A 22,323-nucleotide genomic window follows, 5' to 3' on the forward strand; every position below is an offset into this window, starting at 1 on the left:
ATTTTTTCGCACTTCCATCAGCTGCATGCTTTATCTTGTAAAGCCATTTTGAAGACAATTGCTTTGTCTTGGGGTCTGGGGACCACATCCCAAACATCGTTTTTCATGATGTACTCATATTCCTCAGTCATAGCATCCTTCCATACTTGATGCTTGACAACATCTGTGAATGACGAAGGCTCATTTTGGATGATCGTGCTCATGATGGTCAGGTATCCCTGATACCTGTTCGGCTTCTTACTTTCACGGAAGGTTCCTTTGGGTGCAATGTGTCCTTCAGCATCATCAAGTGTCCCCCTAAGCCATGAAGGTCTCTTCCTAGAAGAGGAAGGCTCTTGCGGAGGAGGATCAATAGGATCCATAGGTTCTTCTACATTGGGCATCGTCTCATCTTCCTTTTCCTTCGGTTCCTCGGTGTCAGCTTCTTTAGATCCTCTTAGAGTAGGAAGATTGTCTACTTTGCTAAAAGCCATATCTGCATCAAAGGTGACGTCATGGCTAATCTCGACTTCCCTTTGACCAGCCACATAGATACTATAGCCCACGAAGATTCCTTTCTTTCCAGATGCACCCAATTTATTCCTTTTCTCCAGTAAATCCTAGAAAAATTCTAAAATGAGATACGTCAAGTTTCTTACCAGTGAACATCTCTTCGGGAGTCTTGGAACCCAATGCTTGATGAGGGCATCGGTTTTGTACATATACGGCGGTATTTGCAGCTTCGGCCCATAGAAACTTCGAAAGTCTTTGATCATGGAGCATATAGCACGGACAAATTCCACAATTGTACGATTCTTCCTTTCTGCCACATCATTCTGCTCAGGAGTATATGGTGTAGTAGTCTCCCTCTTAACGCCAGCCTCTTTGCAAAAGTCATGAAACTCATTGGATTCATATTCAGTCCCATTATCAGTCCTTAAGATCTTGATCTTTTTTTCGGTCTAATTCTCGATCAAGTCTTTGAAGTGCCGAAACCAGGAGAACACTTTGTCCTTTTTCAAGAAGTATATCCAAGTCTTGCGAGAATAATCATCTGTAAAAGTGAGGTAATATAAATATCCTCCCAAGGAGTGCACAGGTATCATACCGGATATGTCTGAGTGAACCATCTGCAATATATCGGAGGCCTTGCTTTGGCTCGAGGGGAATGGTCCCCTTTTGAGCTTTCCTTCAGCACATCTTGGACATACACCTTCTTGCTCTAATCTGAACTCGGGCATCCCGGTCACCATTTTTCTCACATCAGGTAGAGCTTTATAATGAAGGTGAGCAAACCTCTGATGCCATAGTTTGGACTGAAGAGATGTGTCACAAGACATGACACCCAACGGACATCCTTCGACCTGATATAATGATTCAACTCGAAACCCAAGAGTGAAAGCATCTTTAAAGTTCTTTTTCCATACACGTACCTTGCCATCGCTGAAGGCCACCTTGTAGCCTTTGTCTTCCATTGCCGAAATGGGCACTAGATTCTTTTTGAGATCAGGTACATGTAATACATCTTGTAAATGAACTGTATTCCCGTGATTCAAATGAAGAGTGACATTCCCTATGCCTTTTACGGGATATTTTGAATTGTTCCCAAGAACAATTTCCAGGTTGGTCTCCTTCTCTACCAGATTAGAGAGAGCTTCTTTGTAACTAGTGAAGTGCTTTGAGGCACCACTATCAATAAGCCAATTTCCCAGCAAGTCCGGAGGAGCAGTAGTAGAGAGAGCCGCTGGTAGAAAATATTCATCTTGCTTATTGTTAACAATGTTAGATTCATACCTGGAGTTTCTTGCCTTCTTGAAGGGTTGTCCTCTTCCTTGATTTCCGACATTTCTTTTGCCTCTGTCATTTGACCTGCCATTCCTTTGGTTGCCTTGAGAGTGATTTTGATCATCGTCCCGATGTGAGTCCCTTTTATCAGGGCACTCCCTTGCATAGTGGCCCGTTTTATTGCAATTGTAACATCGTCCTTTTCTTCCACCCTTCGGTCCAGCCTTTCCTTTGAATTTAGCCCCAGAATTGTTTCTTCTTTTAGCATGAGAAGAAAAGGCAGAGGGATGGCCTTTAAGTACGGGCATTTCTTGCTCTTCCATCCTTGTTTCTTCTTGAATGCATCTAGCCATCAATTCCTCAAATCCAGGAATTACGTTATTGTTGAGAAGAGTAGTCCTGAATATATACCATTCAGATGGCAGTCCTCCAAGAGTTGTGAGTGTCATTTCCCTGTCAGGAATTACTTCCCCAATAGATAGGAGATCGTTCTTGATCTCGGTGATCCTTAAGAAATATGCTTGCATACTCTCATCTTTGCCCTTCTTAATTTCCTTCAGCTTATTTCTAAGGAACAAAACTTGATTTGCATAATCAATGAATGAATTGAATTGATTTACATGAGCAAATGAAGCTCAATAAGTAATACAAAGATATTTACAAAAATAGAAACATCAAGTTTCTATTAGGAAATAGAAAAAACCAGTTTCTTCTAAGAAACTGCTAAAAAGATAAAAATAGAAACAGCTAAGAAGAATGAGCATTAAACATTAAATAGCATTATTCTAATACCCTCCGTGAATGCTCAATCTATTTACAACACCGATAGACCCTCTGAATTTTACAAACTTATCAGGACCAAGAGGCTTAGTGAAGATGTCGGCGAGCTGCTCCGTTGTGGGAACATATCGCAACTGAACGGATTCGTCTTCAACAAGCTGGCGAATGTAGTGACAATGGGTTTCTACATGCTTTGTTCGTTCATGAAAGACTGGATTCTTGGCAAGTTTGAGCACTCCCTGATTATCACAGAACAAGGGAGTAGGGCCTGTCTGGAAAACATGCATATCCACAAGCATACGTCGAAGCCAAACTGCCTCACAAGATGCCTTAACTGCTCCCCGATACTCAGAATCTGTGTATACACCGAGTATAGGATCGAAACTTCGAGTGTATAGAAGTCCATAATCAGGAGTGCCACGCACATAACGCAACACACGCTTTGCTGCTATCCAATGATCAGCGTTAGGAGTTAACATGAAGCGGGAAATGTAGCTCACTGCAAAACTGATGTCAGGTCTAGTGGCAGTAAGGTAGATGAGGCTGCCCACTAATTGCCTGAATAAAGTTTCATCCACAAGGGGTGAGGATGACTGAGCTGAAAGTTTGAGCCCTGGTTCCATAGGAGTCGTGGCAGGTTTGCAATCCCGCATTTTGAATCTGTCCACAAGATTTTTGGCATACTTGGACTGAGAGAGGAAGATGTTGTTCTGACTTCAACCCCCAAACAATAATGAAGAAGTCCTAAATCTGTCATATCAAAAGTGCTGCACAAATCCTGTTTGATCCCATGGATCAAATGTGTTGAGCTGCCAGTAATGATAAGGTCATCCACATAGACAACCACAAACAGAATATTATCACCAGTATGCTTGATATACAGGTTTGCATCAGATGGACTCTGCTGAAATCCATGATCTGTGAGGTACTGATAAATTTTCATGTACCAAGCCCGAGGAGCTTGTTTCAGACCATAGAGTGCTTTGACTAATCTATAGACTTTCTGTTCTTGACTGGCAACCTTGAAACCTGGAGGCTGCGTCATGTAGACTTCTTCCTGTAAGTCACCATTCAGAAAAGCACTCTTTACATCCATCTGATGGACTTTCCAATTGAACTGAGCTGCTAAGGCAAGGACAAGCCGTATGGTACTCATCTTGGCTGTAGGAGCAAAGGTCTCCTCATAGTCAATGCTTTCCTTCTGTCAGAACCCTCGAGCAACAAGGCGAGCAAGGCGAGCTTTATACTTGTCTAGGGTTCCGTCTACTTTGTATTTCACTTTGTACACCCATTTGTAGCTAATGGGCTTTTTCCCTGCAAGAAGATCAGAAAGGGTCCAAGTGTGATTCTTCTGAAGACTCTGGAATTCAGCTTCCATAGCCTGTTCCCACTTAGGTGTACCCTTAGCCTCTGAATAGGTTTGAGGCTCAAAAATACTGTGCAGGTTAGCCATAAGAGCAAAATTTACTGTAGACTGCTGTTTGCTCTTATGTCTAGAAGTTCTACCTTCAAGGAGCTCATTATCCCGGAGATCACCAATGGTTTTAGCCCACCATTTAGGCTGGAGAGTAGAGGAACCAATATCAAGAGGAGATGGAGAAGGCTCAGGAACAATAGGAGCAGCAAGAGGAGGGTTATTTTCCGGAGGAAGCTTAGGTAGTGCATCATCAAATACACTGTGAGGCTGATCCTCAGAACACTGCTCAGAAGGAGGAGACTGAAAGAATCCTCTGTCTTCATCAAATACTACATCATGATTGAAGCTAAGACGACCAGTGGCTATTTCTATCAATCTATAGGCCTTGTGATGATCACTGTACCCTGTTATCATGAGTTTCTGGCTTTTGGAATCCAACTTAGAGCGCTTAGCAGCTGGAATCCAAACATATGCAACTGAGCCAAATACTTTGAGGTGACTGATCTTAGGCTTACGGCGAGACCAAACCTCTTCGGGAGTCTTCCCCTTAATAGCCTGAGTAGGTGATTGGTTAAGCAGATAGACAACAGTAAATACTGCTACAACCCAAAATTTGTTCGGAGCATTCCTGTGTTGTAACATGGAATGAGCCATTTCAACAACCGTACGGTTGTGGCGTTCGACAACACTGTTTTGCCGAGGAGTGTAGGGTGTAGTTAACTGACGTTTGATGCCATGAGTATCACAAAAGTTGGAGAAAGCAGAAGAACAAAATTCCCCCCCCCCCCACAGTTATCTGTCCTAAGAGTTATGATATTACGACCAGACTCTTTTTCAACTAAGGATTTAAGCTTCTGAAAGATACTAAATACATCAGATTTATATTTTAGAAAATACACCCACATCTTTCTATTGAAATCATCTACAATAAGCAAAAAATATTTGCAACCAGTGATAGAAGATGTATGCATAGGACCACAAATATTAGCATGAATTAACTAGAGTACCTTAGATGCGCGCCAAGATTCTCCATCCTTGAATGAAGACTGATGTTGCTTGCCAGCTTGACAGGCGCTGCATACTCCCAACTGCTGAGTCTGAATATCTGGTAACCCTGACACAAGTCCCTCCCGAGAGAGCTGAGAGAGATACTGCATGTTTAGATGCCCATATCGCTGAAGCCATAGAGTGCTGATGGGAGAAACACGAGCTGTTAGAGCTACTTCTGGAGAATCTCCAGTGTCAAAAACCCTGTATAGACCATGATCCTCTAGGCCAACAACAACCGTAAGACTAGTGTCCCTGTCGATAATGGAGCACTCGTGCGCACTGAACACTACATCAAGCTGAGGAGAGTTCCTCATAATCTGCCTGACAAACAATAGATTAATTTCCATACCAGGAACATAGTACACATTCAGGAAGATGAGTGTGCGCCCACCAGACTGGATCTGAACTGTACCTTTGCCAACCACTGTGTACTCTTCACCTCCACCGAATACTACTGAATCATTGAAAGGTGAGAAGTCAATAAACCAGTCACCCCTGTGAGAGAAATGGCGTGATGCACCAGAGTCAATGTACCAGGCCGAAGATGGGACATGATCTGAAAACTCTGGAAACTTCAGATCAACATTAGTGGAGGTAACTCTGGAAACTGCATGAGTTTGGTGCATAACTCTGGAAACTTCAGATCAACATTAGTGGAGGTAATGTTGAGTGTTTCTATGAAGTGCTCATAAGGTTTTGGTAGACTTTTCAGAGTGATAACTACCATATCTTCTTCCTCCATGGTCCGACCAATGGCTTCGCGCTGATCTCGAATGTCTTTAATCTTGTTAACATGTTCCTGTAAAGATATATGTTCTTCCATCATGATGGAGAACAATTGATTCTTGAGAAAAAAAAGCTCTGCTCTTGTCGGATGTCTCATGCAATTCCTTCAAACGTTGCCAGATTTCGGCAGCTGTCTTGCCGGAAGGAATATGCGGTAACTGATCATCAGTCACAGAGAGTTTGAGAAGCATAACAACCTCTCGATTTCGATCATCAAACTTATCTTGATCAGCACCAGCTGTACCAGGTCTGAGCTCTTTGCCCAAAACAAGCTGGTCAAGATGCTTATATTAAAAAATGGTCAACACTTTGTTTCCAGATGTTATAATTGGTGCCATTAAAGCGCTGATTGCCTTCCAACATCAAATTGGTTAGCGAGGCCATCTGCGCTTTTCCAAAGACACAAAAAACAACAAAGGAGTCTGGGACAAATTTTAATGTAGGTGTCGGCTGATCCGGAAAAAACTGACTCGTGCTAGAAACAAAATTCAAATCTGCTGATTAAAAAAATCGAGGCACCGAAAACGATGTACCCAGAAAATTCTGACGACTGCCCAGTTGAGATATCACAAAACCCACATCAAATCTGTAATCAGGGATTTTTTTTTTTTTTGGACAAATGAATAAAATACCTTGGTCGAAGAAAACGAGCCACCAACAAAAATCCATCAATGGGCAGAGATTCTGACTAAATACGCCTTTCTCTCACGAAATCCTCAACATTGTTGTTGCTGTAAGCTGACAGTAAGATGTGGCAAGTTCAATTAGCCGCGCGAACGATGCCAATGATAAGAAGCAGAAAAGCGGTGTTGTACAATACCCAATACGTGCCAATATAGTGACCAATATTCCAACAGATCGAAAACTGTCCTTAATGAAAAATACCGGGTGTGCCAAAATACTGTGTGTGAAAAAATACCGGGATTTGCTTCAGTATCGAGCCCTGAGCACGCATTAATGGGAGAATTCGATCTCCTGATCGATCGACAGCAACGATGACTGAGACGACAAAGATATAGTCTCACGCTAGAGAGGAGCCATGTTAGGTACGCTGGAAGGAAACTGGACGGTGACTGAGACAACAATGGTGACTGGACGCACATGATAAGAAAATTCGTAACAAATAATCCCTTTGAATTATTGACTGAGACAACAACGAAAACCCTGGGCCGGGAAAAACTTTTGGGCACGACAATTGGCGGAGTAAAGAACCTCACCGATTCAGGCCCGACACTGTTGCTTCGTATAAGAAAGTTGCTTTTCCAGCGGCTTGTAAGAGAGATCACCCAGGATTTCAAGATGGTTTCAGCACGTTGAGAAATCTGAAGGCGAATTTATTTTCACACCGCCTGTCTCCGAGCCCAAAGCAAAATTGGCCCCCCCTGTGGAGTCCAGTTGAAGCGGCAATTGTTTGAAGGTGCTAATCGGTTTTCTGTTGGAGGAGAAGTTGCGGTCACTTTGCTGCAGAAGACGATGGTTTTGCCGCATATACCAGGGCCATACAAATGTTTGATGACGATGGGGATGAGATTGATCCGGCCAATCCTCTAATTGGTGTGACAAAACCCAATTGTTATATGGCGAGTTATGTTCCACAAGCAGATCCAGAATGGCCCAACTTCCACAATTGATCGATTGCAGGCACTAGCTTCCACAAAATGGCCTAGATCCAGATCCTTGCGGCTCTTATTTAAAGCCACGTAGGTTTAGAACCCTTCAGTTTACTAACAGTAACCCTAAAAAAAACTGAAGCATAGAAACAAAATTCCACAGAAGAGCAATTTCGAAATGAAGCCCTAAATTTTTCAAACTATGAAAAATTATTTCGAAAAAATTACCAAAGCTCTGATACCATAATCAGTGAATGAATTGAATTGATTTACATGAGCAAATGAAGCTCAATAAGTAATACAGAGATATTTACAGAAATAGAAACATCAAGTTTCTATTAGGAAATAGAAACAACCAGTTTCTTCTAAGAAACTGCTAAAAAGATAAAAATAGAAACAACTAACAAGAATGAGCATTAAACACTAAATAGCGTTATTCTAATATTGCATCATTAACTAACTTTAAGTAAACTCACCAGTCTATCGTAGATTTCCTTGGAGGTGGTCAGCTCGGAAACATAGGCCACCATGCGCTTGTCGATAGAGTCCCGGATGATCTTCCTTGCTTTGACTTCTCCCTTGGTCCATTTGTTCCTAGTAGCAGCGGATGCATTTGATGGAGGCTCAACAATTCTGCCTCTCACATGGTCCAACACTTCCTGCTCTTCTAATGTTAGATTGAAAGACATCTTCCATCTGTGATAGTCAGACTTCTCATGGAGTTTGTCTTCAGCAGGGAAGTGTGTTGAGGACCCCATGATTTGCTTAAGATAGCCTTGCCAACCTCCTCTTTGGTGATTGCTCTTGCTCTTGCTTGGGCTTTGTCTAAACCTCAGCTCTGATACCATGTTAAATTATGGTATGTTCTATGCTTAGAGCAGTTTAATTATTTTTCTTCTTATTACCCACAGATTAGCAATCACATATACATAAAATAAAGTGCAGATAGAACATTAAATAATCAATAGAAAACAAGCCAAGACAAGAGACACAAGATGTGGCGGCTGGCCAAGGACAAACCCCAATGCGCGGAAACCCTTTGATCAAATCTTCTTTTATCTTCAATAGTCCAGCAGAGAGAAATAGTACAAAATCAGAATTCTGTAATTTTATATCAGCAGCAACGAACCCTAGATCAGCAAAGTCAAACTTGGTCAAACGAATGGAAATTGACCTCCAATATGTTTGGTCAATTCCTGGTCAGCGAACCCTCGAACAGACCTTGAACAACCCTGAAAATGTAGTCAAAATGCAGTTGACTGAAGTCAACTTGCTGCCTCAAATTAGGGCAGTCAACACTGGTCAAACTAGAGGTCGGATCACCTCAATTTTCGTGCCAAAATCTGCGGCCTGCCTAGGAGAGGCAACCACAACAAGTCCGCACTCCTAGATGGTCAACGCTGGTCAAAGAGATGACCTGCAGCCCCTGCGTCCTTCTTCTTGCATCTGCCTTGCCCTACTGCGTCTTCTTTTCCAGCCACACGTGTGAGAGAGAGAGAGGCTCCTTTGATGCGTAAGAGAGAGAGAGAAGGTGAGTGATTGAATGAGTTCCAAATGACTCAACCTCTCTTCTATTTATATGAAACGCTGGGCATGTGTGCCACACACTTAGCTGCTGGCCGACCTTGACAATAAATACCTATCTCCATAAATAAATTCATATCTCCATAAATACTTGTTGGAATCGGATGATCTTTAGATCAATCCTACACCTCTCGATGAGAGGAATCTAGGAAAAATATCAGCAGCCATAAATAAGGTGACCCACATGGAGTTTGGCCCTAGTTGCCAATTTTAACAAACATCCTACTCTTCCAAAGTCAAATCAAGAGACATCTTCCATGCATGATAATCAGACTTATCATTAAGCTTGTCATCAGGTTTGAAGTAAGATGAAGAGGCCATTGAATCTTGTCCTTGCCCAACAAATCTCAGTGATTTCTCTTCTCTCTCTTGCTTGGGCTTTGTCTTCACCTCAACTCTGATACCTTGTTAATTTTAGATAACAATGGTATGATCTTATGCGTTAGAGCAATTGACTTCAATTTTTCTTATTAGCCCAATATCAATTTCCAGATTAGCAATCACATTAACATTGATAGTAAATGTAGATAGAAGATAAACAATAAGCAGAAGACATGCCAAGACAAGAGGACACAATATTTGGTGGATGCCAGGGAAAACCCTTTGATCAAATCTTTTTATTATTCTTGAGTTCAGCAGAGAGAGAGAGTACAATATACAAAATTTACTTGCCCAAACACTCTCAAAACAGTCCAGTCAAACTGCAGTCAACAGGATGCCCTAACCAGAAAGTCAGAGCTGGTCAAACCAGCAGAAAGTCTCCTACAAATCAGCTCTGTCAAATCCAGTCAACTCGGCCTCCAAAGATAGTCCAAATCAGCCCAAAACAGTCCTGAAAAAATCCGGTCAAACCTGGTCAATGTACAGTCAGCTTCTAGCTTCTCTTGTCAAAGCGCTGCAGTCAACGCTGGTCAACCTGCTAAGAAAGTCTCAATATCTATGCCAGACTATGCGGCCTGCCCAAACAGAGATTCTCCCACAAAAAATGCAGTCAAATGAAGTCAAACGCTGCCCGGTCAATGTTGGCTGCAACTCGGTCAACGCAGGGAACAGAAATCCCAGTCAAACCTTCGCATGTGTGGAGAAGAACAGGCTGCCTGTAATTTTGTAAGATCCAATCAGATGAAGAGAGAGAAAGATGTGTGTTGGAGTGAGTCCAAATGAGGAAAATGCGTCTTCTATTTATACACAACGTTGAGGGTGAAGAGACACATCTGTTGGGCTTCATGAGCTTACATTAGACTTCTGGCCGACCTTGACAATTTCTCCATAGAAGAAATAAATTCATAATTCCATTTATACTTGTCAGAATGAGACGATCTTTAGAATCTAGATCAATCCTACACCTCTTGGAAAGAGGAATCCAATAAAAATATCATCTCTATCATATGAGCTGTCCGAGGTGGAGTTTGGCCCTAGTTGCCAATTTTAACACAAACAGATAATGCAGTCGGCCCATTTTGAGCTGGCATGTATTTTCTTCTTTCTTGTAGAGTATGTCTGTTGTTTAAAGTGACAGGAATCCCTGAGTGATCTCCAGTGTTGGATATTGTGAGGTATAATCTTTATATAGGAGTCAGGATTATATATCTGATCAAAAAACATCTGCTGCTAGCACTAGGTCATAGTTTGTGTACAAATGCTCAAATCTTGGTATAATCAATTGAAATCGAAGTGTATATTGGGCTTGCTTAGGAGCCATGCTTTAATGTCTGCCCAAATTAGAAGTTTTTGACACTCTTGAAAGCCATTTCCTAATCTTTGAAGGACCTTAAACTCATGGAATGAAGAGCATTGATTGTTTCTACGTGTTTTTGAACAAAGTCCTTTGTACCAGTCTCGAAATTACAAGTTATACCATAAGCACCATTTAGGGCAACCCAATATTTTGTTTGTTCAATTTCATGCATTAACATGGACAGTTCTGTGGTATTGCTATGCTCATATGTGATCCAGGTGGCTGTTCTGGGTTATCTCAGAAGCAGTCCTGATCTTGTGCAGTTTTCTGGTCCCGAACTTCATCTCATTTTTGGTGCCCTAAGTGGCATATTTTCAGGATGGCCATGGCTGACATGACCGCATGTCAGTGTAGAATATGATTCTTTCTGAAATTTCTCCAATGAGTTATCATGCCTATAACAAACCTCATATGTGGAAGTTGATGTGTCATTTGCACTCGGCTTCCTTCGGCCTGCCGCCTACCTTTTGCCCCCCTGCTCCTAGATTTAAAAGCCTTCATCCAGCCGTCTATGAAGCTGCATCAAAGAATATCAAATACTATTTATTTACAGGTGGTGGCACTACTTTGAAAGATATTGAAGAAGGGAGACAAGCGGAGCAGCAGCAGAACTTGTCATTGCTTGAGGACAAACATTGTCGGGAAGGGGGGACTTTAATGTTCCCCAAAATTAATTGCTTAAGGGATGAAGTAGCCTATCAATCCCCGTAGGCTATAGTCCTCCATAAAGGGGAAAAAACCCCATAATTCCCACTGTGGGGCGAGTTTTGGGGCTGCTGGGTGAATAAACCCAAATTTGGGGCTTGGAGTAAAGTTTACCCAATCAATTAGGAAGAAGAGACCCCTTTAGGAAATCTATAAATATGGGAGGATTGAATTCACTTGGAATCATTATGGCGGATCAATTAATCTCTGTTTTTCTTGAGCATGAGGCTCTGAGGGTTTTAAGACCCCTTTTCTGTTGTCAATTTTGGTGGTGAAAGATTCCACCCTAATTGACCAATTCTCTTTTCTCTCTATTTGGGCACAAGAATCATTTTAAGGGAAGGACGCAATTCATGAAGGCTTGTTCTCTCTGATTTGGGCACAAGGTTTTCTGGTCTGAAGCAGCGAAATATTCTTGGGTGATGTTCTGGTACAGGATCTTTTGGAAAAACTCCTCTTCCCTTTTTTTGACGCAGAATTCTGTTAAAGAGGAGCGAAAACTCTGCTTGATCAATCTCTCTGTTTTGAACACAAAAATCGTAATTTGGGCAGCAGGGTTCTTCCTATATATGTTTGGATTTCTGGAAGTTTTTCTGAAGGATAGTGAAGATCTTCTGAAGGTAGCAAAGGCCATCTCTTCCTGTCGGGCACAAGGACATGTGTGGAAAACAAACAAAATCACCTTGTGTCTTAACTGGCATGTGATTATTGTTGAGGTGGAGTGAATTTCTCCGAGTGCAGGAGGTTATCCACTTTATGTCAAAGTTTGATTATCAACGTAATTAAAGAAGAGTGTATGATAATTAATCCTGTTCTGGTCTGATGCGAATTTCTTCTTGAGCGAATTATGGCTTTCTGTGAACATCTGAACTATACAGGTCCAAAGTTCCAAACCCTAACCCTGTGATTAGGGTTTTCACCGTATGTCTGGTTCCAGGCTCTGGAGTGATCATCCAAAGTTTTATCAATTTATTGCGTTTTACTGGGTTTTGAGAGCTCATGGTTAGGCGCTCTTGAGAACAGGGGATTACACGGCCATCAATGGTTTTGTCCCCAGATCTGACTCACTTAACAGAATTATCCGTGACAGACTAAATTAGAAGTTTGGAACAGTAAGGATACATAGATATTGAAACCTGTGTAGAATGGAAGTCGGCCAGTGTTTTGTGGAATTTGTATTGGGAATTATAAATTGTTTATTGTGAACTGCTGCTAAATGTTATCAATAGTTATGCTGTTGCATAGTTAGATTATAAATGGTTGGAGTATTGGAATTGTGAACTGGTTTTTTCTGAACTATTGAAATTTCAGTGAACATTGTTTAGCACTGTTATCACAGTAGTGCCTTTACAGTTGCATTTGAATTGCAGAATCCAGAGTATGAATATAAATTGCAGTGTTGATTGATATCTTTGATTGCATACTCTATAAAAACCCTAGGGTAAACTAGGGCAAAATTTCACTGTTCCACTACATTCCACCATGCTAGGCATGGTATATGAACAGTGCTTTTCACTATTGTTCCCTGAATAGAATATAGTTTTCACTATATCATGGTTCTTTCATTTTGTCTCAGTTGAAACTGGATCAATATGTTTGTGCAATGAGGTTTCAGCATGCTTTGGCAAATTTATGTATTTTATATTTTACGTACACAGGTCAATGGGATATTGAAGCCTGTATTGTTCATTGAATTGCATATACTGTAGCAGTTCTTTTTGTCTCTGCTGTTGGTAAATATCACTTGGTTACTGTTGGATCAAATTTGCTATTTGTCTAAAAATCTCTATGAAAATTGGATTTCCAAAGAATTTCTAACAGAAGTGTTTTTAACTTATAAGATTCAAAAGTAGTGATTCTCTGAAAGTTGTGTTTTATAGACTAATTTAGTTCTGATCTGGTTTGTGTAGATTGTAAGACCGATACCTGATTCATCAGACAAACAAGGTGATGTAATTACGAGCGGAACAATTATTCGGTTGCAACACATGAAAACACGTAAATGGCTACACAGTCATTTGCATTTATCACCTATTTCTGGCAATTTGGAGGTGGGTAATTCTTTTTTCTAGTTATTTAGGCATGTGACATGTTCTTAACAGCTAGAGACTAATAGTAAGGAAATCAAGAAATGGCATTGTCCACTGCTGATTCAAAGTGCTCGGTGACAAATTGTACTTTGAAGTTAAATGTAGTAAATGGGAGGGTGAAATACATCACTAGCCTTGTAGTTGTTCCTAGAAGAGAAAAGAATGTACCAAAAGTTTGTTGTGTAAAATAGCTAAAGTATTGTTCGTTGGTTATGTTTGGATGGAAATGACACGTATTATTAAATTTCCATGTGCCAAATGATACTTTTGTGAAGACACTGGCTAATGCCAGACATTTGTGAAATGTAGCCATGTGGTAATGGGAGGTTGTCATTCACTTGCTTCAGGAGACATTGATTTCTAATTTGCTTAGGTTGAACCCTCCCACTTGGTTGCAAGGAATCCCATGAAGGGTCTATTTTGTTAGCAGCAGATCTTGGTGCATGCTTTTATGAGGGTTGCACAAAAAATTATTTTTGATAATCTCCCATGTTCTTAACTGGATTTCTACGTCCAGTTAAAATGATCTAATGGGTGGGCTTCTCTATAACTATTTACCCAAGTTCTTACCAATGTCCTTGTTGATCCTACCCTTGATTTTCAAGCATGGTATTTCCAAACGTGCTTTTCCTCATTTCTGGGTTTGAATGTTCAACTCACTACCATTCTTTTGCAGGTTAGTTGCTTTGGAGGAGACGATCAGTCTGACACTGGAGACTATTGGAGGTGAGCAGATTCTACTTTCAACGTGCAGTCAGGTTATAGTTTCTGAGATACATCTCTGTATACATTCTTAAATGTGTACATACCATAGCACATGCTCATTAATTTCCCGATCCTGCTGCTAGGCTTGAGATTGAGGGCAAAGGGAAAGTATGGACGCAAGATCAAAAGATACGGTTACAACACATTGATACTGGTGGTTATCTGCACAGTCATGATAAGAAGTACACTCGAATAGTTAATGGTCAGCAGGAGGTATGTTACTCTTTTATGAGACAATTCAATTGTAGATTGTTTTTGAAGTCAATTTTGGTGGTTTTAAAATTTTAAGGTTGGATTACTGTTCTGACAACAGTACTTTTTTTGGGCCATTTTATGATTGAAGATATCTTCTGAACAGAATGGGGTTAGCTTGGCTTGTTTAACTCTTCATTACCAACCACCCCTTTCTATCATAAGCTCTTGTTTCAATGATAAGAAAACCTACATATATGTCATGGATCCCTGTTGTTTAAGGATGGTGATGCTCCATTTTTCATGTATGGTTGCTACCTTCAAAAGATTTCAGACATTTATCTTGAGTTTTTCTTCTGTTAACAAAGAGGCAATTCCATAGATGATTTCTCACACAACTGTCAGTAATCATCTAGTAAATTTTCTTGAAGGAAATCGTTGATGTTCTTTTCCATATCCTGTTGTATAGACATTGTTCTAGCAGCAGGTCACCACAATAGGGACAGTTACCTTCAGGTCCACTTTGAAAAACAATGCCTCTTTAACCTGAGTTGTTTGCGCTGATCAATGGATAATGCTGTATAGATCTTCCTGAAGATCTATCCTCACTTCACTTGCTGTAAAGGTTGCTCGTTTGGTGGAACCCTTTGTTGATTGGAAGATGCCCATATGAGGTTCTATCTGCCAACTATTAACAGGAAGATATAATTGACTAAGGATATTATCTTCCACTTCTAACAAGCACACAAATATTTGACTAACAAAACATTATAGAAACCAGAATCTAGAAGTATCTTGGAGATATTGTTGAGTTCTCTAAAAGAAGCATCAATTCAGTTCTTCGAAGAAACCTAATCACAAAGTGGTTGGACTTCACAACTATTTTGGGAAGAATGAATGTAATTTATTTAGCTCATGGAAATTTTTGGGATGTCACTGTCAAAAGAGAACAAAATTTTGGTTTGGAGTACAATGGTAGGTGGATTCAAGACATTGCCATATGTAAATCAATTGATGAAAAATCAAAGAGGCAATTCCATAGATTATTTCTCACACTGCTGTCAGTAATCATCCAGTAAATTTTCTTGAAGGAAATTGTTGATGTTCTTCACCATACTCTGTTGTATAGACAATGCCTCTTTAACCTGAGTTGTTTGAGTAGATCAATGGATACCACTGTATAGATCTTCCTGAAGATCTATTCTCAATTCACTTGCTGTAAAGGTTGCTCGTTTGGTGGAAACCTTTGTTGATTGGAAGATGCCCATATGAGGCCCATTCTGCCAAAATTAACAGTAAGATATATTTACGAAGGACACTATCTTCCACTTCTAACAAGCACATAAATAATTGACTAACAAAACATTACACAGACCAGAAGTATATTGGAGCTATTTGTTGAGTTCTCTGAAAGAAGTATCAATTCAGTTCTTGGAAGAGACCTCATGGCAAAGTCGTTGGACTTCCTAACTATTTTGGGAAGAAGGAATGCAATTTCTTTAGCTCATGGAAATTTTTGGGATGTCACCGTCTAAAGAGAACAAAACACTAGTTTTGAGTACAATGGTGGATGGATTGAAGAGATTTAAGCAGGTTGCAAATGCATGCACTTGATTATCAATAGTTTTATATAAACTTTAAAATGTATTATTGTTTTTACTGTTATGTGGAAATAGGAAATTTAAGATTACCAACAGCCAATAAGCATAATAAGGAAATGAGAAACATGGAAATCCTCTGGATTTCAAATTAACGCCTCCTCTCAGACGCTTATCCTTTATACTAAATTAAAATAAGTTAAAATTGATCCAATGCTTTTTACTTATTTATATGACATTTATGTGTGCCTAGTTTCAGCGATGACTACAAACAGTCAATAAACAGAAAAAAGAAATGATAAGCATGGAAATCTGGCTTTCAAATTAACACCTCTTCTCAGATGAGCGTTCTTTATGCTAACTAAGTTAGGTTAAATTCGATTCAGTGTTTGTTACTTAATATATATGACATTTAGTTGTGCTTCTAGTTTCTGCTATATTGTAGCCTTGCCTATGCAAGACAAAGGAATTTCTGACCACCATAATAAACTTACAGAGAAAGACATTTTAATTGCCAGTATGGGGTTCTTTAAGGGGTGTATCAGTTACATTGGTAGCTTCAAACAAGTTTCCTGTGAATATAAGGTTACATAAAGTAGATAGCTAAAGCACTGGATCCATCTCTGCAGAGTCCTGTATATAGCTTCAAACAATTTTCCTGTGATTATAGAGATATATAGCTAAGTTACTGGACATATCTTAGCAGGTTCCCAGATCTGTCATCCTGTATCAGGAATTGGTAAGGTTATTTTATTTATGCGACATTCAGTTTTGCCTCTATTTTCTGCCGTCTTGTCCTGCCTGCACAAGAAAAAGGGAATTTCTGACCACCATGAGAAATTTTAGAGATTGATGGTAATTGCTAGTATGGATTTCTAAGTGGTGTATTGTCTATGGTGTGATGGCTTCAAATTAATTTCCTGTGAATATAAAGATACATAAAGTTGACAGCTGCAGGGTTCTGGATATGTCATATCGTTATCAGATATGGAGAAGGCCCAGATACAGCTGGGGTAGCTATCCTGTCTGGATACAGCTGGGATATGGCTTGAATTTGGTTAGATACAACTAGAAGGGAAACACAGCTTTATCCATGAAAAATTCATAAAAAAATGTAACAAGAAAAACAGAAAAAATGAACTAATGCCTAAAAGTAAAAAGCTTACATATACATTACAATCCAATGTCACATTTCACACCATTCATGTGAGTTTGAGCTGCAGTTTACCTCAATTATGTACAGTAAAGGGGGGATTTGAGGGTTTGAAGAATGATTTGAAGGTTTATTTTCTTCACTATGGTGTGATTTGCATCATACTGGTCTGATTTCAAGGAGGATATTCTTTTATGGTTAGTTGATTTTATTCACTGTGGACCGATTTCAGTGAGGATCCTCTTTGGTGAAGGGCTTTAAGTTTATTCCTTCGTCTCTTGACTATTTTGCAGTGTTCCACGGGGACTCCCCCCCCCTTAGGGGTCTAGTTTCCTCGCTCCCTGCGCTCCGGGGACTTGGGGACGAGTAGGGGTCGTTTCCACACGCTCCCAAAAATGAGGAAACTCAGGGGGACGTGCCAGGGGTCGTTTCCCTTTCCTGAGGGGGCGTTTCCAAAAAGGGGGACGAGGGGGGTCGTGAGGGGACGAGGGGGGACGAAAACACGTTTTAATTTTTAAAACAAAACTAAAATTTAATTAACTTAAAACTAAAATTTAACTAACCTTAAAACTAACGCTCTTAACACGTAGGGTTTCATTGTTTCAAACGCTCTTAGCACTGATCTAAACTTATAACGCCGCAAGTTGAAGCCTGAGACCTCACACGCACAGCTGAAGCCTGAGAGTCGAGACCTCACACGCACAGCTGAGACCTCAACCCTCACACGCTGAGATTAGAGAACTCCACCCGTCGAGCATCCTACGAGCAGTGCTGCAGCAGTTGGTCCACGTCCACGGACCTTTGGCTTTTTCCTCCGTCGAGCAGCAGTTACCACTGGCTAGTCCACCAGCGAGCAGTGGACTGCTACAGGTAAGTTCATAACTGTTAGTAATATTTAATTTTTTTTGAATCTGCGCGTGTTTCAGTTTTATTTTTTTTTCATTTTTTGTTAATTTTTTTTTTAATTTTCTGTATATTTAATTTTTATTAGTATTACGGTTTGCTTCCATCTGAGCAGATCTTCTATCTTGGCAGGAGATGTCTATTGGTTTTTTAATGTTTGCTGGGAAATACATACCTCTCCAGGATATGTAGACCAGTTGAATTACTTGTGTTTGACGTTTTAACTTTTGCGTAGTATGGAATTGCCAAATTGTGTCTGTGAAAGGACCCCTGTATTCTGCAATTTTAATTCAGCTCCTCAAAGTTTGCATTGTACAAGTTAAAGTCTGGTGACCTCTACCATAGAGATAACTGGTATACATGCAGTTCTTTAGTCCGTTTGTACGAGGTAAAATAAATCAGTTAATATCTTTTAGGGCATTCTATTGGGTGCGAAACAGAAGTTTGCAAGCAGAACAACCTCTACTGATGTGATAGTAAATCTGCCTCAATTTTCTGCAAATGACTTGTCATTGCCACCGACCACTTCAATTTTTCTGTAGATGATTTCTCTTTGTCGCTGACCATAAATAATTTTTCTGTTGCTGTATTCAGTATTCAATGTTCATAGTAGGAAGTGGAACATCAATATGGTTTAAACTTTAAACTTTAATCATAATGTATGATGTATGATTATAAATTAGAATTTTAAATTTATATGATATTAGATAATGATATTCATATCAATGATCATGCTTTGCAGCTTTTCAATTCAAACCCAATTGTCATAATGGACTCAATTAATAAATTATATTTTATATTTATAAGTTTTTAAGACCCTGACGCTCCCCCACGTTTCTTAAAAAATGGTGGGGAGCTTTTGCATAGGCCGCTCCCGCGCCCCCTCGCTCCCTCGCCCCCTCGTCCCGGAACCTTGGTGGAACATTACTATTTTGTGCATATTATACTATGTTATATATAATATACATTTTTATTCCACAGAAGATAAGATAATATACTTTTATTAATGTCCAACAAATGACCATAAAAGGTCAGCGGGGCTGCTAAGTGCATTCATGTCCATACAAATTCGGAGCTCGCAGTCTGCTGCTTAAAAAAACTAGATAAGATCAGATCAGATCTAATTTACTTTATATCATCACAGATATAAGAATGAATTAGCCAAGGGCACTACAAGGCCGTGGTACAGAAGCAGGTGGAAGTGACAGGCTGAGAGCACTGCCGGGAACCTGAAGATGCCTGTCAAACCTCTAAGCAGGGACCCGGAAGTGAGTCTCAATGCCTTCCAGAATTGCCACTCGAAGATGAGGACTTAGAAGAGCTGGAAAAGCTAGCATATGGTGTGCCTGGGTGTCTAGAATATGCCACCTGTTGCTGAGATCTGAAGGAAGATGTCTTTCTGCTGGTGCTATGTGAGCTATCTCCAGATTTGAGATGGCATCTCCGCATGGGTCTTGTTGGATAAGAATTTGTGATCACCTGGGGCATCAGAGATCTCAGTAGGATTCGGATTTTGATTATAAAACTATGCTTTATTTCTGAGTTACAAGACTTGTGACAGTTTGTTATGTAATCCATGGTTTTGATAATGAGAATGAGTTCTGTTTTGAGCCAACACTAAGTTAACTTAGAGGGCTGAAGCTCTTGGGTTAGGGGCCAACCCGAGCAGCCAAAGCTCCTCTTTACTGTACATGTATGCGAGCATAGCTTCTTGTTTTTGTTCATTTGCTTAAGTAGCTACATTTCCTTTACAGTAGTATAGCATAGATTCCTTGTTTTCATTGTTCATTTGCTTAAGTAGCATAGATTTCTGTTCTGTTCATTTGCTTAAGTAGCTTTCTGGTTCTGTTCATTTGCTTAAATAGATGCATTTTCATTACAGTAGCGTAGAGTAGATCGGTTGTGCTTAAGTTTACTTCCATTTGTGCCTTCTTTCAGTTCACAGGGTAGCTAGAGGAAAAAGATCACCATAAGGTTGTGCGTAGGTGTCTCGACCTCATCTCCTCCCTCTGGGACCATGACGTGAGGAAGAGATCCTCTAGCAACCCCCAAAACACAGGTTTCTGGTTCTTGCATGAGCTGTGGAGTTTGTAGTTTGATGCAGTTACTTGTCCACCCTCACTGGTTTTTCTGTCGTTTTTCATTTGAAACCGCCTTTAGCACGTTTTTCACGCGTCGTTTCATTACCGTCCGATCCACAACAAACCTTCCCAGTTACCATCCGATTCATTTGTTTATCCAACTGCTGCCTCGCGTGAAGTCTTCCAATTACTTTATGCACTTTAAGTCCCCACCATCGATCTGCCTCGCCTGATTCGACGGCTATCGCGTCACCTCAACACTTTATGCGCTTTAAATCCCCACTGTTGGTCTGGCTCGCCTGATCCTACGGCTATCGCGCGATCTCGCGCGGACTCTTGCACAGTTGTTATCCGCCCGAGAGCACGCGAGAAAAGTGGTTTTCTCGTGCTACATGTCGCGCAGTTAGGCTAATTGTGTGAAATTTCAAAATACAACTTACAGCCTTAAGGGCGCGCTAGAAACTACTTACCGCCTTCAAATCCTGCTCTATCATTACTGCATGTTTATTTTTCCCGCGATACGATCTCCGCCATCCATCCTCCGATTAACCCTGTCCGTCTATCTCTTGACTTAATCTTCGCGATAAGATCTCCGCCGTTCATCCTGTTCGTTCGTTCGGTTCGTCCATCTATCCACTTAACCTCTGCGATAAGACCTCAGCTGTTCATCCTGTGCGTTCACCCTGTTCATCCATCTAGTCACTTAAGCCTTCGTGATAAGATCTCCACCGTTCATCTTCTGTTCGTTGGCTGATCCAATGGTTCTTATGCACTACTACTTCCTTACGTCCTCCTTTCACTGATTTCAACCTCCGATTGCTCTTCCGCTTGAAAACCAATTTAGCTTAAGTTTCTTTGCTTACACCTTAGTATAGTTTGATGCTCTTTACCTCTGCAACTTAGATAGCAACATTAGGTTAGTGATTGATTTAGCAATTTTGCTTAGCATAGTTGTTTAATTGGTTAATTAGGTTATGGTGTGGTTTAGCATTACATGCTGTTTTCTTCATTACTGCAGTAGAGTAGCTCTCTCTTAGAATAGATTTGCTCTTCTTCCATCAAAGAATTAAGCTTCTTCTGACCCTATAGAAGTCTGGCTTGGAACCCCTGGGGTCTCTTGCTAGATGAACAGTGACAACAGGCAGTACCTTCACTTTTACTTGTGCATATAGCACTGTCACCTCCAAGTTTGTACGAACCTCGGGTTGATAAGTAAAGCTGGTAGCCTTGGGAGTTGCAGCATTCTTGTTGCAATACCTAGGCTCATCAAAAGAAAGAAGTAATTGTCTTGGAAGTGAAGTGCTCGATCTGGGGGAAGGTAATCAAAGTGATTAAGAGTGGAGTTTGAGGGCATCCCTCATGAACAATGCTAATCATGCTGGTTTGGTTATTTGAAGAAAATGAAGAAAGGGTGTTTTGGGATGCCTTGAAAAGTAGTAAAATTGCTCTCTGACCTTGTAATAGTTGGGGCACTGAAAAATGTAACGCTTTTCTGTCTCTATTTCCCAAAGATGGCATAGCCAACGTATCTTGTGCACTTGTGAGATATGAAACTTAACTTCAATTTGAAGCTGATGTGAGCCAACTTAGAATTGGTCTAGGGGGATCCTAAGAGCATCCATCTCGTGGTGAAGTGGGTGAGGGGGTTTGACAATGAGGCCATCCCTTAGCTCCATGATTTGCCTTGCATGTAAGGTCGTCTTAGGCATGAAGCCCCATGTAGGGGTGACCCATGTAACTAACTTGAATGTATTGACCATCGATGTCTGTTAATTTTAGGTATGTTCTATGCTTAGAGCAATTTATTTCAATTTTCACAATTAACTCAATATCTTGTCTAGATTAGCAATCACATCATCATTAAAGTAAATTGCAGATAGAACATAAACATAGATCGCAGAAGACAAGCCAAGACAAGAGGACACAAGATGTTGCGCTAGCCAGGGACAAACCCCAATGTGGGGAAATCCTTGATCAATTCTTCTTATATGTTCTTTAGTAGTTCAACAGAGAGAGAGAGAGATAGTACATTTACAACAGAAGTCAACACTTTATCTTAAATAAGAGCATAGATCATCTCTAAGAGGATGATACATGAGGTAGTTGA

At 40.4% G+C, this 22,323-nt stretch overlaps 1 protein-coding gene across 1 annotated transcript in view; it reads left to right on the forward strand.

Annotated features, from left to right (window-relative positions):
• SDF2 (stromal cell-derived factor 2-like protein precursor) overlaps positions 1-22,323 on the forward strand; it is a 61,081-nt gene that overhangs the window by 21,715 nt on the left and 17,043 nt on the right. Inside the window, exons 3-5 of the mRNA XM_089374397.1 lie at positions 13,345-13,485; positions 14,201-14,250; positions 14,373-14,502. Of these exons, the coding sequence (XP_089230523.1) occupies positions 13,345-13,485; positions 14,201-14,250; positions 14,373-14,502 (321 nt within the window). The remainder of the gene's footprint in view (positions 1-13,344; positions 13,486-14,200; positions 14,251-14,372; positions 14,503-22,323) is intronic.

This window comes from Pinus tabuliformis, chromosome 8 (assembly GCF_031772625.1).
Source record: "Pinus tabuliformis cultivar Carrire ecotype Pingquan chromosome 8, CPIR1, whole genome shotgun sequence".
NCBI lineage: Eukaryota > Viridiplantae > Streptophyta > Pinopsida > Pinales > Pinaceae > Pinus > Pinus tabuliformis.